This window comes from Thamnophis sirtalis, unplaced genomic scaffold (genome assembly GCF_051295495.1).
Source record: "Thamnophis sirtalis isolate CommonGarterSnake01/CBP01778 unplaced genomic scaffold, rThaSir2_p1.2 scaffold_2, whole genome shotgun sequence".
Classification (NCBI taxonomy): Eukaryota; Metazoa; Chordata; class Lepidosauria; order Squamata; family Natricidae; genus Thamnophis; species Thamnophis sirtalis.
Window position 1 is genome coordinate 33240415 of NW_028261382.1, and position 16883 is coordinate 33257297.

At 46.0% G+C, this 16883-nt stretch overlaps 1 protein-coding gene across 1 annotated transcript in view; it reads left to right on the forward strand.

The window, feature by feature from the left end:
* Nucleotides 1-142: 142 nt before the first annotated feature.
* ADAMTS13 (ADAM metallopeptidase with thrombospondin type 1 motif 13) overlaps nt 143-16883 on the forward strand; it is a 38719-nt gene continuing 21978 nt past the window's right edge. Inside the window, exons 1-14 of the mRNA XM_087704687.1 lie at nt 143-287; nt 442-581; nt 1291-1374; nt 2371-2495; nt 3638-3784; nt 6105-6239; nt 7471-7618; nt 9011-9115; nt 9869-10019; nt 10914-10996; nt 11277-11403; nt 12713-12864; nt 13040-13160; nt 15235-15315. Coding sequence (XP_087560813.1) covers nt 1351-1374; nt 2371-2495; nt 3638-3784; nt 6105-6239; nt 7471-7618; nt 9011-9115; nt 9869-10019; nt 10914-10996; nt 11277-11403; nt 12713-12864; nt 13040-13160; nt 15235-15315 — 1399 coding nt within the window. The 5' untranslated portion in view covers nt 143-287; nt 442-581; nt 1291-1350. The remainder of the gene's footprint in view (nt 288-441; nt 582-1290; nt 1375-2370; nt 2496-3637; nt 3785-6104; nt 6240-7470; nt 7619-9010; nt 9116-9868; nt 10020-10913; nt 10997-11276; nt 11404-12712; nt 12865-13039; nt 13161-15234; nt 15316-16883) is intronic.

A 16883-nucleotide genomic window follows, 5' to 3' on the forward strand; every position in this document is an offset into this window, starting at 1 on the left:
TTTTGGAACCTCTTCTGTAGGTGTGGCCTGCTTTCCGGGTCCACTGGTGGAACCTCTTCTAACCGGTTCGGTAGATTTGACGAACCGGTTCTACCGAACTGGTGCGAACTGGCAGGAACCCACCTCTGCTTATTTCCCTTAGCAAGGTTTTATCTGTGTTGGGGGCAAGAAGGTTCACATCACACCGGTGAGAAAGCAACACCAACAACAGCTGGGGGACCCCCATCTCCCCAGGCCCCACATCGTCTTCAGCAGTCTGCAGGATGATTCGACATCAGCAAAGAGCAGTAAGTGGTTGTTTTTCCCCCTTGCAAATGAGAGAGAAGCGAAAGGACAGCCTTTTTCTTTAACCTGTCCGTGTGGGTGGGAACTTCTCCCACTTCTTTCAACTTGGGATTTGTGTGTGCTTCGTGGTTCTGTCATCTCTGTGTGCCGTTGCAGATGGAAAAGTTTCCTCCCGGATTCGCAGAGGGGTTGAGGAGAAGGTGAAACATCTGGAGCTCTTAGTGGTGGTAGGGCCAGATGTTCACCAGTTCCACAAAGAAGATACAGAGAGGTATATCCTCACCAACCTCAACATTGTGAGTTCTTTTGGAGCTTCACACGGGGAAATTCCTTCCTTCCTTCCTTCCTTCCTTCCTTCCTTCCTTCCTTCCTTCCTTCCTTCCATCCATCCATCCTTCCTTCTTCGTTCTCCTTTTTCCTTCCTCCCTCCCTCCTCTCTTCTTTTTCCTATCTTCCTTCCTTCTTCCCTCCCTGTCCTTTTTCTTTCTTTCTTTCCTTCCTCCCTTCCTCTCTCCCTTCCTCTTCTTTCCTATATTCCTCCCTCCCTCTTCTCTTTCCTATCTTTCTTCCTTCCTTCCATCCCCATTCTTCCTTTTCTTTCTTTCCTTCCTCCCTTCCTCTTTTTCCTTCCCTCCCTTCTTTTTCCTTCTTTCCTTTGTCCCTCCCTCCATCCCCCCTGCCTCCCTCCCTCCCTCTTCTCTTTCCTATATTCCTCCCTCCTTCTTCTCTTTCCTATCTTTCTTCCTTCCTTCCATCCCCTCTCCTTTTTTCTTTGTTCCTCCCTCCCTCTTTTTCTTCCCTCCCTCCCTCCCTTCCTCTCTCCCTCTTTTCCCTTCCTCCTTCTCCTTTTTCCTTCCTTCCTTCCTTCTTCCCTCCCTCTCTTCCCTTCCCTCCCTAGTTGCATTTTTTCTCTCTCTGCAAATAATAATGTGTTAATCTCAGAATCTGAATTTCTCACTACAAATCATCTGAATATATCTATATATCTATATTTCTCTTACGTAGGGAGCAGAACTTCTTCGAGATCCCTCACTTGGTATCCAATTCAGGATTCATCTGATCAAAATGATTATCCTCACAGAACCTGAGGTAAAAAGAGAGAGAGATAAATTGATATTTCCCCCCCTCCATATTCTCCAGAAAAAAAGGAAACTGAAATTGGGAATTTGTGACCCAGCCCAGGAAGGGACTGGAGATAGTCCACCGTGTGTATTCTTCAGATAGAGATAAAATATTAACTGTCAAGGCCACGTAAAGTATTTGGACTGTCCAGAGAGAAAAAGATTAGGTCTTTTTTATTTCTAATAGATCAGTGATGGCGAATCTTTTCGGCACACAGTACTCAAACCGGAACGCACGCTGGAAACCCGAAGATCAGCTGGCCAGTGTGCCAATGCCTCTTTTTTTGGGCTGTTTTTCAGGCCATTTCTGCCTGAAACAGCTCAAATAACGACCCCAAAAATAGCCTGAATGTAGCCTGAAAAATGGCCTACGTTTTCAGGCTGTTTTTTGGGCTATTTCCCAGCACTCCGGAACCCGCAAAGACCAGCTGGCTGGCATGTTGGAAACCAGAAGAGCAGCTGGCGGCGGTGCATGTCCCCAGAGAGAGGGCTCTGCGTGCCACCTCTGGCCCATGTGTGTTAGGTTTGCCATCGTGGTAATAGACCTACCTGTCTGGACAATCCAAATTTGTGGGTCTGAAGTTTAAAGTTGACCACCTAAAGTTGTGGGAGTCCCATCCCTGACGAGGTCGTTTGCTATCGTGTGGATCAAGAGCCGAGATGGCGCAGTGGTTAGAGTGCAGTACTGCAGCCACTTCAGCTGACTGTTAGCTGCAGTTCGGCGGTTCAAATCTCACCGGCTCAGGGTTGACTCAGCCTTCCATCCTTCCGAGGTGGGTAAAATGAGGACCCAGACTGTGGGGGCGATATGCTGACTCTGTAAACCGCTTAGAGAGGGCTGAAAGCCCTATGAAGCGGTATATAAGTCGAACTGCTATTGCTATTGCTATTGCTATCTCAGCCTTAAATTGTGTCCCCTTGAATCGGGATCTAATTGGCGGGTCAACGTGTCTCCTCTTCCCAGGAAGGCATCCAGATCTCCACCAACATCACAAGCTCGATCCATAGCGTTTGTCGATGGAGCCTGGAGATGAACCCAGAGAACGACCTGGATCCTTACCACGCGGATCTCGTTCTTTACGTAACCAAGTAATCACCCTTCATTCCCTCCCCCCATGTTTTATTTATTTTATTTATATTACTTTGAACTTCCACCAAACAGCGTGAGATCTGGGTTTTAAACAACCAAACCCCATTTGTTATAATATTTGTTATACTATTCATCACAATACTATAAATAATAGAGCTATATATCAATATAATTACAATAGTACATAACATCTTCATCATCAACATTTCCTCTTTTTTATATCTCCTCTTTTCTAACTTCTGTTTCTGTTGTCTAATCATTGATAAAACGCATCCCACGTCAAAAAAATATTCAGTTTCTTCTTTATCCTTAATAACGAGCGTTAATCTGTCCATTTCTGCGCATTCTAACATTTTCTGAATTACACTTTCATCTGATGGTCTTTCATCATTTTTCCACTGTTGCGCAAATACAATTCTAGCTGCAGTTAATATATGTAAAACCAGATAGATAGTCTTTTTGTCATATTTTTTCCGGTAGAATGCTCAATAAAAATATCTCAGGTTTCAGGTCAATATGCCGCTTTATCCTTTTTTCCAATCAAGTATGTATTTGTGTCCGAAATGTTTTAGTTTTTGGGCAGGCCCACCTCATATGAGAGTATGAACCTAGTGATTGATTGCATTTCCAACGTTTGACAGTCTGTTTTTATACATTTTAGCCAATCTTGCCGGTAATTACTGTTAATTTTGAGGAATGGTTAGCGAGGCAACAAGCTCAGCACTGGGGAGACGAATCCCATTCTCCAGAGCCATAATGCCTTGTGTGAAATATTGGGAAGCATCAGTAGTCTTCAAACTTACAACTGGATCCCTCAGAATCCAGGTCGATCCATCAAAACTTCAACTGGTCAGTTAGGGGGAACTTATGACTCGGATTCTAAGTTCCAGTGGTCCTTCTCCCGGTCATGGTGACCATACATCAGGTATTCAACAACCGGGCTACAATGAAGGTCATCTATACCGTCCTGCACTCATGTGACTGTCCATTTTCTGAGCAAAGATTTGGGGACAAAGTCGTTTTCCTTTTGAGTCACTTCCGTAACTCTGGAAACTGCAATCTGAAATTGGTGGAAATCTGGGCCTAGCTTAGTTTCTTTTCTTTCCCTCAATTTTTTTCCTTTCTTTCTTTTCCCGCCTAGATTTGACCTAGAACTCCCGGATGGAAATAAGCAGATGCGTGGGGTCACCTCGAAGGGAGGAGCCTGTTCAACGTCTTGGAGCTGCGTCATCACCGAAGACACCGGATTTGGTTTGGGCATCACCATTGCGCATGAGATTGCCCACAGGTCAGTGGGCAAGGAGAACCAGAACGAGTCTGGAATTTATTTCTCTCTCTCTCTCTCTCTCTCTCTCTCTCTCTCTCTCTCTCTCTCTCTCTCTCTCTCTCTCTCTCTCTCTCTCTCTCTCTCTCTCTCTCTCTCTCTCTCTCTCTCTCTCTCTCTCTCTCTCTCTCTCTCTCTATCTATCTATCTATCTATCTATATCAGGGGTGGGTTTCAACCGGTTCGTGGCGGTCCCTGCGAACCGGTTGGTCGATCAACCCGGAAGTAAGTAACTTCCGGGAACGGCGAAGGGCCCGCCCGCACGCGCCCGCGCGCCCGGGCCCACTCCTTACCCAGTTTTGACGAATTCTGCGCTTCCACGCATGCGCAGGACGCATACAGAGCCTGCGCGATCCTCCGGGAGCAGCTAAAGCATCGCACAGACGCTAGTACGCATGCGTGCGCCGCGCGCGTGCCTGAGGACACCGCCGGCCTCGTTCCAAACGAACCAGTTGGAACGGGGCGAGAAACCCACCCCTGATCTATATCTATATCTATATCTAGCTATCTATATCTATAACTGTCTATCTCTCTCTATCTACCTATCTACCTATCTACCTATCTCTATCTCTATCTCTATCTCTCTATATCTATATCTATATCTATATCTATATCTATATCTATAACTATCTATCTATCTATCTATCTATCTATCTATCTATCTATCTATCTATCTATCTATCTAATCTATATCTATCTATCTATCTATCTATCTATCTATCTATCTATCTATCTATATCTCTATCTCTATATATCTATATCTATCTATCTATCTATCTATCTTATCTATATCTATCTATATCTCTATCTATCTATCTATCTATCTCTATCTATATATCTACCATCTATCTATCTCTATCTCTATCTATCATCTGTCTGTCTATCTGTCTGTCTGTCTATCTATCTATCTATCTATCTAATCTATATCTATCTATCTATCTATCTAATCTAATCTATATCTATCTATCTATCTATCTATCTATCTATCTATCTATCTATCTCTATCTCTATATATCTATATCTATCTATCTATCTATCTATCTATCTATCTATCTATCTATCTATCTTATCTATATCTATCTATATCTCTATCTATCTATCTATCTCTCTATCTCTATCTATATATCTACCATCTATCTATCTCTATCTATCATCTGTCTGTCTATCTGTCTGTCTGTCTGTCTGTCTGTCTGTCTGTCTGTCTGTCTATCTATCTATCTATCTATCTATCTATCTATCTAATCTATATCTATCTATCTACCTACCTATCTACCTATCTCTATCTCTATCTCTCTATATCTATATCTATATCTATATCTATATCTATATCTATATCTATATCTATCTATCTATCTATCTATCTATCTATCTATCTATCTATCTATCTATCTATCTTATCTCTATCTATCTATCTATCTATCTATCTATCTCTATCTATATATCTACCATCTATCTATCTCTATCTCTATCTCTATCATCTGTCTGTCTGTCTGTCTGTCTGTCTGTCTGTCTATCTATCTATCTATCTATCTATCTATTATCTATCTATCTATCTATCTATATACAGATGTGTGTGTATGTATGTTCCAGCATAACTCTGGAACGCCTCGAGCAATTTCAACCAAACTTGGTACACAGATAACTTACTCTCTGGAAACAAATACTGTGGGGGTAAGACACCCCTAACGTCTCTCAGGTTCTGTTAAGATGCAGCCTGTTGTGCCTTTGAATGGCTTCTACTGTACTGCTGTAAATCGGCTTCTACTGTACGGCGCAGTGGAGTTGCCATGGTAACGGCTTCACAGTACTCCCCAAGGGGGCTCCTTCTCATAAGGGGGAAAATCCAACATTAGAAATGGCATTTGGTCCAGACATTCCCCCTCCCCTATACAATAAATACTCTTGCAACCCCAGGTTATCAGTAAATAAATGAATAAAAAACAGTTTCCAGCAAAACACACAATAAATTGTGATTGTAAATAGGAGCTGGTTATTAAAACACCCAGTAGGGAAATTGTCCCAGCGGCAATTCTGGGATTTTCAATACAATACAATAGCAGAGTTGGAAGGGGACCTTGGAGGTCTTCTAGTCCAACCCCAGGCCTAGGCAGGAAGCCCTATACCGTTTCAGACAAATGGCTATCCAACGTCTTCTTAAAGACTTCCAGTGTTGGGGGCATTCACAACTTCTGGAGGCAAGCTGTTGGGATTTGGGTATAACCGTAGGAAAATCTTGATCTCTGGGTTCTTTTTTTCCCCCTCCCATTCTGTTTTTTGACGACAGCTTTGGGGTTGACCATGATGGGGAAGGGAACCGCTGTGTGGGAGACCGACACATTATGGGCTCCGAAGGGGGACACAACAGCGTGGATCTGACGTGGTCGGTCTGTAGCAGGGAGCAGCTCCAGGCATTTGTCAGGTAAAAGGACCAAGGTTGTGCTTTTTCTCTCTTCCTCGGATCCTCGTCTAATGCAGAGATTCAGGAGAAGATTCCTGATCTTTCCATCAGTTCTCTTTTGCTAAGAATGTGTGTTGGGAGCTACGAGACATAAGAAGGGAGCAAGGCACGCTCACCAACACTGAGGATGTTACCTAGTTGGATCAGGGAAACATCTGCAAGAAAACAACCAAGCTCAGAGAGCATCATAGATCCCACAGTCCTCCTCCTCCTCCTTATACCCCACTCCCTTCTAGCACTGATGGTGTTACCTAGTTGGGTCAGGAAATGTCTGCAAGAAAACAATCAAGTTCACAGACCAAGGATTCCATAATAATAATCCTCCTCCTCCTCCTCCTCATCTTCATCTTCCTCCTCTCTGCAAATCCCACTCCCTTCTAGCACTGATGGTGTTACCTAGGTGGGTCATGAAACGTCTGCAAGAAAACCACCAAATTCACAGACCAAGGATTCCATAATTATCCTCATCATCCCCCTCCACCTCCTCTTCCTCCTCCTCCTCATCTTCATCTTCCTCCTCCTCTCTGCAAACTTCACTACATTCCAGCACTGATGGTGTTACCTAGTTGGGTCATGAAACGTCTGCAAGAAAACAACAAAGCTCAGAGAGCATCATAGATCCCACAATCCTCCTCCTCCTCCTCCTTATACCCCACTCCCTTCTAGCACTGATGGTGTTACCTAGTTGGGTCAGGAAACGTCTGCAAGAAAACAACAAAGCTCAGAGAGCATCATAGATCCCACAGTCCTCCTCCTCCTCCTCCTTATACCCCACTCCCTTCTAGCACTGATGGTGTTACCTAGTTGGGTCAGGAAACGTCTGCAAGAAAACAACAAAGCTCAGAGAGCATCATAGATCCCACAGTCCTCCTCCTCCTTATACCCCACTCCCTTCTAGCACTGATGGTGTTACCTAGTTGGGTCAGGAAATGTCTGCAAGAAAACAATCAAGTTCACAGACCAAGGATTCCATAATCATCCTCCTCCTCCTCCTCCTCATCTTCATCTCCTCTCTGCAAACCCCACTCCCTTCTAGCACTGATGGTGTTACCTAGGTGGGTCAGGAAACGTCTGCAGAAAAATAGCTCAGCTCAGGGAGCCCCAAGGAACTCCACCTCCATTCTTGAGAACAGTCTGTTCTATTCTTCCCAACTGACCCAGCAACCTTAAGTTTCTTCCGGTTTATTACCAGTACAGGCCAAGCAAGCTGCACGGATGATTTGCCTGCGTTACAGAGCAGCCTGCCGGAAGCAAAGCCTGGCCTGTATTTTGGAGCAGAGGAGCAGTGCAAAATTGCCTTCGGTTCGGGGGCTTCGGCCTGCACTTTCAGCTATGAGGTGGTAGGTAAAACTGTTGTTTCTTTCATTGCTCTGAAGGCAGAAGAGGCTTTAGAAGGCTGGCAAGGGTTCATTCAAACAGCCTGCCTTCCTTTCCTCCATACCTTGATTTCAGCATCTTTCAATTCTTCCCCTTCCTTCCTTCCTTCCTTCCTTCCTTCCTTCCTTCCTTCCTTCCTTCCTTTCCTTCCTTGATTTCAGCATCTTTCAATTCTTCTCCTTCCTTCCTGCTTTGATTTCAGCATTTTTCAATTCTTCCCTTTCCTTCCTTCCTTCCTTCCTTCCTTCCTTCCTTCCTTCCTTCCTTCCTTCCTTTCACTTCCTTGATTTCAGCATCTTTCCATTCTTCCCCTTCCTTCCCTTTCCTTGATTTCAGCATGTTTAAATTCTTCTCCTTCCTTCCTTCCTTGATTTCAGCATCTTTCAATTTTCCCCCTTCCTTCCTTCCTTCCTTCCTTCCTTCCTTCCTTCCTTCCTTCCTTCCTTCCTTCCTTCCTTTTTTTCCTTCCTTCCTTCCTTCCTCCCTTCCCTTTCCTTCCCCTTCCTTGATTTCAGCATCTTTCACTTCTTCTCCTTTCTTCCTTGATTTCAGCATCTGTCAATTCTTCTTCTTCCTTCCTTCCCTCCTTCCTGCCTTCCTCATCTCACTCTGCAAAATGACTCTCTTAACAATGATTCCCAATAACAATCCTGTAATCTACGCTGGTCCAGGCAGGGGGAATGGCCTAATTTCACCCAGTGAATTTTTCCATCCTAGCTTTGAGCATCTTCCGCCACATTCTTAGAACTCCAATTGCGGACAAGGATGAGAAAGCTAGATGGAGAAAGTTAAAAAAAAAAGAAACAGTGGAAAGAAAGAACGCCAGAAAAGATAAACTGAGAAAACAATCTCATCTTCTGTTTCTGCAGAGTCAACTTCTTCTTTCCCTGATTCTTTCACTTGTCCTGGGCATTTTTTTCCCCTCTTAAACCTTTCCTGCATTCATCCAGGGGAATATATGTATCATATATATCATATATCATATATCATATATATCTATATCTATATATCTATATCTATATCTATATATCTATATCTATATCTATATATCTATATCTATATCTATATCTATATCTATATCTATATCTATATCTATATCTATATCTATATCTATATATATATATATATATATATATATATATATATATATACACACACACACACACACACATACATATACACACACACACACACACACACACACACACACACACACACACACACACTGTACCCTTGTCTCTCTGTTTCAGCGTTATTACAGTTTTTTGGGATAAAGGAGGCCACAGAAATAGATTTATTCTGAGTCACGAACATCTTTTCCCCTTTCCCTGACCCATCCCATCTGTTTTTCCCAGGACATGTGTCAAGTTCTCTCCTGCCACACCAATTTGGCTGATCAATCCACCTGCTCTCGGCTCCATGTCCCGCTTCTGGATGGAACCGAATGTGGGATCAACAAGGTAAAATCAGATTTTTCTTGGTGGTGAGAGGGTCATCACGCGCTTCTCAAACTCACAGCCAGCTTCGGACCCGGAAAATCTGACTATTGTTCTGACCCACCAGCAGAGCTGGCAGCAGATTCGGACAGTGAGGAGGTTGGGGAGGAAGATGGGCCAGTCCTGGAGTCTGGGGAAGGCTCTGATGAGGGCTCTGGGTTGGAGGCAGAGAGGGGGCCAGGGCTGTATGCCGGTTATCAGCTGCCTTCGGAGTCAGACATCAGTGAGGCAGAAGAACAGCTGGAGCCTGTTCCCAGTGTGCCCAGAGTTGCCAGAGGAAGGGAACAGCTAAAGAACAGAGGTCGACTCGGGAGTAAAGCCATGGGTGGATGGTGAATGGCCCCTCCCAGAGGAAATAAAAGAGGAGCGAATGGGGAGTGAAGTTTGCAGGAGACCATGAGTTCACTTCATTGGTTCGCGACTCTCCGAGACTCCTTGCCAAGTTGTGCGGATATCGGCCTGGCAGCTCTCCAAGCCAGATAAGGTCTGTGACCGTAAATCCTCCCTCCAAAGACTGCTGGATGTGAATGAGAGGAATTCACAGTAACTTAATAAAAGGGCTTTTTGTCGGGACAAGGAGTCTGCTTCGTGGTTGTGGAAGCCGAGGTCAAAAACAACTTATCTCCTGCCAGATGTTCCTGCAAAGGCATAAAGCAATTTGAAATGTAAAGCTGTTTCATGTAAACTGTGCTTCTTTCCTGATCTCTCTTCCCCCAGTGGTGTTCTAAAGGACGCTGCAGCTCCTTAGAAGATTTGTCTCCGGTTAGCATGGTTCACGGGCAGTGGTCCAGCTGGACCTCCTTCACTTCCTGTTCCAGGAGCTGTGGAGGGGGGATCAGGTCAAGGCAACGACAATGCAACAACCCCGGTAAATAAGACCTCCTTGATCTTCCCAATGTTTCTCTCTCTGGGCATGATGAGAATAGTATCTGCTGAATCTAACTCCGCAATGGTGACAGGAAGGGCATCGGGCCAGTAAACACTCTGCTCCATTCAGTTGCCCAGACTCCACCACGCAAGGGATTATGGGGTAATTAAAAGAGGATAATGATAAGAAGATCAGTGACTGGTGAGATGCTGTCATTACCACCAATTTCAATTAAAAGTTATTCCATCCTTTTTCTAAAATTAGTTTTCCTGGTTGTTATTTCTTTCTTTCTTCTTTTTCTTCTTCTTCCTCTTCCTCCTCCTCCTCTTTTCCTCCTCCTCCTTCCTCTTCTTCCTCTTTGTCTTCCTCTTCTTCTCAACCTTCTCCCTTCTTCTTCTTCTTCCTCCTCCTACTCCTTCCACTTCTTCCTCTTTGTCTTCCTCTTCTTCTCAACCTTTTCCTTTCTTCTTCTTCTTCTTCCTCCTACTCCTTCCACTTCTTCCTCTTTGTCTTCCTCTTCTTCTCAACCTTCTCCCTTCTTCTTCTTCTTCCTCCTCCTACTCCTTCCACTTCTTCCTCTTTGTCTTCCTCTTCTTCTCAACCTTCTCCTTTCTTCTTCTTCCTCCTCCTCCTCTTTCTCCTCTTTTCCTCCTCCTCTTCCTTCTTCCTCTTCTTCCTCTTTGTCTTCCTCTTCTTCTCAACCTTCTCCTTTCTTCTTCTTTTCTCCTCCTCCTCTTCCTCCTCCTCCTCCTTCCTCTCCTCTCCTCTCTCCCTTCCTCCCTCCTCCTCCTCCTCTTACAACCTTCGCATTTATGACCACTGCATTATTAAATGATGATGAAATCTTGAGGAGAAACAGCTGTTCCAGACGTCAGGAACACCTCGCTTCAGAAGTTCCTTTTCTTTCCTTCAGGCCCGCTTTCGGTGGGCAACCGTGCCAGGGAGAAGCCTTGGAAGCCGAGATTTGCCATCTGCAGGTAGGTGGGCTTCAGATCTGAATGTTCTCTTTGAGAGAAGTCTTGACACCCCCCCCCCCCCCCCCCCGCTGGTTTGCACGCTCATTCATGCTATCTTGGCAAGTGCAGATTTTGCAGTCGTGGTGTTCCACCATTAGATGCCTCCACTTGGAAGGGCCAGGAAAACCTGCCTGAAGTTCTCGGGGAGGCCTGACCCCTCGAAAGCAAAGTTCAACTCTCTCTTGGGGAGAGGAAACGGTGAGAATGTGGCCTTGAGCTTCTGACTTCTCTCCTCCTGAAGCCCTGCCTGAAGAGCCAGATGGACTTCATGGATGAGCAGTGTTCAGCCACCAACGTGAAGCCACTCTACCTTCATCGGCAGTTGCCTTCCTTCTACAGGTGGATTTCAGCAGCGAGCTACGCCAAAGGTAATTGTTTGGGGTGACAAACTAGGGTTCAAAATCACATTTACCCTGGAGAAAGGTAGAAAGGAGGGAAGGTTTTGTCCCCCTTTCAAAGGGCAAGGACCACTTGACTGGGAAGAGACTGAGATTCGTGTACCATGAGAGGTGGTGACGGTTGGATGGCTGTGAAAGGGGATTGGATGAATTCATGCAGGACATGAGCCTGTTGAAGGTTATGGCTCAGTGTTGCCACCAGATTTGGTCAGAACATTGCATTGGAGAAGCCTTGGGTCTGGTGTAGCAGCAACTTCTTCTTCTTCTACTTTTTTTTGTCGTCTTCTTCTTCTTGTTCTTCTCCTTCTTCTTTATCTTCTTCTCCTTCTTCTTTATCTTCTTCTTCTTCTGCTTCTTCTTCTTCTTCTTCTTCTTCTTCTTCTTCTTCTTCTTCTTCTTCTTCTTCTTCTTCTCCTTCTCTTCTTTATCTTCTTCTTCTTCTTCTTCCTCTTCCTCCCCGTCCTGTGCCACCAGATTTGGTCAGAACATTGCATTGGAGAAGCCTTGGGTCTGGTGTAGCAGCAACTTCTTCTTCTTCTCCTTTTTTGTCTCCTCCTCCTCCTCCTCCTCCTCCTTCTTTATCTTCTTTATCTTCTTCTTCTTCTGCATCTTCTTCTTCTTCTTCTTCTCCTTTTCTTCTTTATCTTCTTCTTCTTCTTCTTCTTCTTCCTCTTCCTCTTCCTCTTCCTCCCCATCCTGTGCCACCAGATTTGGTCAGAACATTGCATTGGAGAAGCCTTGGGTCTGGTGTAACAGCAACAACAACTACTACTACTACTACTATTTCTTCTTCTTCTTCTTTATCTTCTTCTTCTTCTTCTTCTTCTGCTGCTGCTGCTGCTGCTGCTGCTTTTGCTTCTTCTCCTTCTCCTTCTCCTTCTTCTTCTTCTTCTTCTTCTTCCTCCTCCTCCTCCTCCTCCTCCTCCTCCTCCTCCTCCTCCTCCTCCTCCTCTTCCTCCCCCTCCTGTGCCACCAGATTTGGTCAGAACATTGCATTGGAGAAGCCTTGGGTCTGGTGTAGCAGCAACTTCTTCTTCTTCTCCTTCTTTTTGTCTTCTTCTTCTTCTCTTCTTCTTCTGCTTCTGCTTCTTCTTTATCTTCTTCTGCTACTTCTTCTTCTTCTTCTTCTTCCTCCTCCTCTTCCTCCCCCTCCTCTGCCTCCTCCCCCTCCTCCATTTCTTCTCCTTCTTCTTCTCCCTCTTTCCCCTCCTCCGCCTTTTCTCCTCGTCCTCCTGCTCCTGCCTTATTTGAATTCCCCGTTGTCTTCTTCTACCTCCAGGAGATGATCTGTGCCAATATATGTGCCAGGCAGCTGGGAAGAACTTCATGGTGAGCCGTGGGGACCGATTCATTGATGGGACAAGATGCAAGAAAAGCAGCCTGGTGGAGGAGGAGTATACCCTCGCTTTGTGTGTGATGGGCAGCTGCAGGGTGAGGGCGATGGGACTTCCAAATTCTCTTCTTGCTTCTTTCCTTCCTTAAACGTCCACTCACAGTCCATGTCTCCTTATCAAAAGACTCGATGGGTCTGGCTGGTTTTCAGATCCAGGGTTCCCAGGGAACAATTTCAGCTCATTCCTCCCCCACTCTCCTGCCTTTCGTTCAGGTGTTTGGGTGCGATGGACGGATGGACTCCGGAAAGACGATGGATGCATGTCAAATATGCGGAGGAGATGGCACATCATGCGTAAACGTGAAGGGCTCTTTCAATGGGGGGAAAGCCAAAGGTATAATTCCATTCTACCCTGTCTATTACCTTTTTTGTCCAGTCCTAACTACAGATAATCTTTGTTCTCACCATAATTGGGACCGGAATCTGGGTTGCTAAGCAAGGTGGACCTGGATATCTAAGACACTGCCTCCTGCCACATACCTCCCAACAACCAATAAGATCTCACAGGTTGGGCCTTCTCCGAGTGCCATCGACCAGACAATGCTGGCTGGCGGCCCCTCGGGGGAGGGCCTTCTCTGTAGCTGCTCCGGCCCTGTGGAACGATCTACCCGTAGAGATCCGGGGTTCCACCACAAATCCGCGAAGCCCTTATCCGCGGAGACATAAGCGCGAAGACTAATTCGCGCCGTTCTAAGCGCTAAGGAAAAACGCGACCCTACCGCGATGACATAATCGCGGAGGGCAAATTCGCACATTCCCAAGCACTCAGTACCCTAAACCTAAACCTAACCCTAAACTTAACGCTAAACCTAACCTTAAACCTAACCCTAAACCTAACCCTAAAACAAACCTCTAAACCTAATCCTAGCCCTTACGTTAATTGAAGTCGGCTTTCTGCCGTGGCGCCGTTTTAAAGCGCCCTTCTGTTGCTGCGCTGTTGTCGCGGCAGTGATAACGCGCGGTGATGATGTCGCGGCTTTAGCGCCGCAATTTTATCACCGCGATTTTGACGAGCGCGGTTTTGTCGTGCCACGGAGATCCGAACCCTTCCCACTCTCTTGGCCTTCCGAAAAGCCACTAAAACCCGGCTGTTCCGGCAGGCCTGGGGCTGTTGAACAAGGTCCAGCCCCACTTAAACGGAATGTCTGGTGTGTTGTTTTTTTAATTGTATCTCTCTTTATTTTTAATTTTTATTTTTATCTTTCTGTAAGCCACCCAGAGTCCTAAGGGATTGGGTGGCATACAAATTTATTAAATTGCTAAATTGGTTGTTAGTTAAGTTGCATTATACAACCGTTTGGGGATGGTTGTTAAGTGAACCAGCCAGTCGTTAAGTGACTCGCATGGCCATGAAGCCAGTCTGGTTTCCCTCATTGAATTTGCTGGCAAATTCCCAAACGGCATTCACGTACCTCACGGAATTCTGCAACTCTCACAAATACATTGCCGGCAAGCTAAGCTCCCAAATTTTGTTCATGTGGCCACGGAAATGTTGCGACGGCCATAAATGTGAGGACCTGCCGTAAGTTGCCTTTTTTCCCCAGTACCATCGTAAATTTTGAAGGGTTGTAACTTGAGGCTCGCCTCTACATGAGAACAGACCTTCTGGGTTGGATTGTGAAGGCCTCTCACTCACCCTCTGTGGCCAACTGTTTAACTGTTTAATAAATTTATAGGCCGACCAATCCCGAAGGACTCCGGGCGGCTTACAGAAATACATTTCAAAAATAAAAAAATTAAAATAGAGAGAATAAAAACAGATTAAAAGATCACTTCATAGACTCAATCTAGGTGGAGCTGGACCTCGTACATGAGGTCAACAGCCCCCAGGCCTGCGGGAATAGCCAGGTTTTAGTAGCCTTTCGGAAGGCTGTGAGAGTGGGAAGGGTCCGGATCTCCGGGGTAGATCGTTCCATAGGGTCGGAGCAGCTACAGAGAAGGCCCTCCCCTGGGGGTGTCGCCAGACGACATTGTCCGGTCGACGATACCCAGAGAAGGCCCACCCTGTGTGATCTTATCGGCCGTTGGGAGGTATGTGGCAGGAGGCGGTCTCTTAGATATCCAGGTCCTAGGCCATGTAGGGCTTTAAAGGTAATAACCAGCACCTTGAAACACGTTCAGAGACCGATAGGAAGCCAGTGCAGCTCGCGGAGGATAGGTGTGACATGGGTGTATCTTGGTACACCCAATATCGCTCGCGCGGCTGCATTCTGGACCAATTGTAGTCTCCGAACACTCCTCAGGGGCATCCAAACTGGATGCTTTGAGGAACTCAAGAGCTGGACAGGAGATGGAGAGCCTCCTTCCGCTGTCACTTTCCCTACCTCTACATTGCTCGAGCTTTTCACGCTCCTGGTTGAGGTCTTCACGACCATCTTCTATCTCCCCTGGCTTGCGTTCTCTTTCAGAGTACACCACCTTCCTGATGTTGCCTCCCAACGCCACCTCAGTCCATGTGGTCAACCGGAAACCCCTCTTCACCCACTTGGGTGAGTCAATGAAGCCCAGAATTGGATGGAGGGGGGGCAGGATAAGGGCGATGGCCTAGAACAGGGCTCAGAAATCTGCGGCTCTGGTAACATTATCAGTGCTAGAAAGGAGGAGGAGGAGGAGGAGGAGGAGGAGGAGGAGGAGGAGGAGGAGGATTATTGTGGGGTCCTTGTTACTCTCTGAGCTTGGTGGTTTTCTTGCAGATGTTTCATTACCCAACTAGGTAACATTATCAGTGCTAGAAAGGAGGAGGAGGAGGAGGAACAGGAACAGGAGGAGGAGGAGGAGGAGGAGGAGGAGGAGGAGGAGGAGGAGGAGGAGGAGGAGGAGGAGGAGGAAGATGACTGTGTGGTCCTGCGTGCTCTCTGAGCTTGGTGGTTTTCTTGTAGATGTTTCATTACTCAACTAGGTAACATTATCAGTGCTAGAAAGGAGGAGGAACAAGAACAGCAGGAGGAGGAGGAGGAGGAGGAGGAGGAGGAGGAGGAGGAGGAGGAGGAGGAAGAGGAGGAAGATGACTGTGTGGTCATCTCTGAGCTTGGTGGTTTTCTTGTAGATGTTTCGTTACCCAACTAGGTAACATTATCAGTGCTAGAAAGGAGGAGGAGGAAGAACAGCAGGAGGAGGAGGAGGAGGAGGAGGAGGAGGAAGAGGAGGAAGATGACTGTGTGGTCATCTCTGAGCTTGGTGGTTTTCTTGTAGATGTTTCATTACCCAACTAGGTAACATTATCAGTGCTAGAAAGGAGGAGGAGGAGGAGGAGGAGGAGGAGGAAGATGACTGTGTGGTCCTGGGTGCTCTCTGGGCTTGGTGGTTTTCTTGCAGATGTTTCATTACCCAACTAGGTAACATTATCAGTGCTAGAAAGGAGGAGGAGGAAGAGGAGGAGGACAACTATGGGGTTCTTGGCATTCTTTTGGTTGTTTTCTTGCAGACATTTTATTACCCAACTAGGTAACATCATCAGGGCTAGGAGGCAATGGGGATTGCTAATCAAATAATTAATAATCAACAGGTCTATAACACCACTACTTACAAAAACAAAAACAAAAAAACAGGCACACTTGCCTGTGAGATGTGGACGCCTTCATTAGATGGTCCTTGATTCTTCTAATTCTTTATTTATTTTTTGAAAACAGCATAGGTTGGAAATAATTTACTTAGAAAGGCAGACAGGTTGAATGGTCTGATGATAAGAATCGACACTTTGAAGGCCTCTCACTCTAAAAAGATGGCAGATTAGTCCTGCCGGCCACATGACCACGGAGATGTCTTCGGACAGTGCTGGCTCTTTGGCTTTGAAAAGGAGATGAGCACCGCCCCCTAGAGTCGGGAACGACTAGCACAGATGTGTGAGGGGAACCACTTAGACTTATATACTGCTTCACAGTTTTTTAACTGCCCTCTCTAAGCGGTTTTAGAGAGTCAGCCTTTTGCCCCCTGCAATCTGGGTCCTCATTTTACCCACCTCTGAAGGATGGAAGGCTGAGGGAGGGAGGGAAGGAGGAAAGAAGGGAGGGAGGAGGGAAGGAAGGAAGGAAGGAAGGAAGGAAGGAAGAGCAATAGC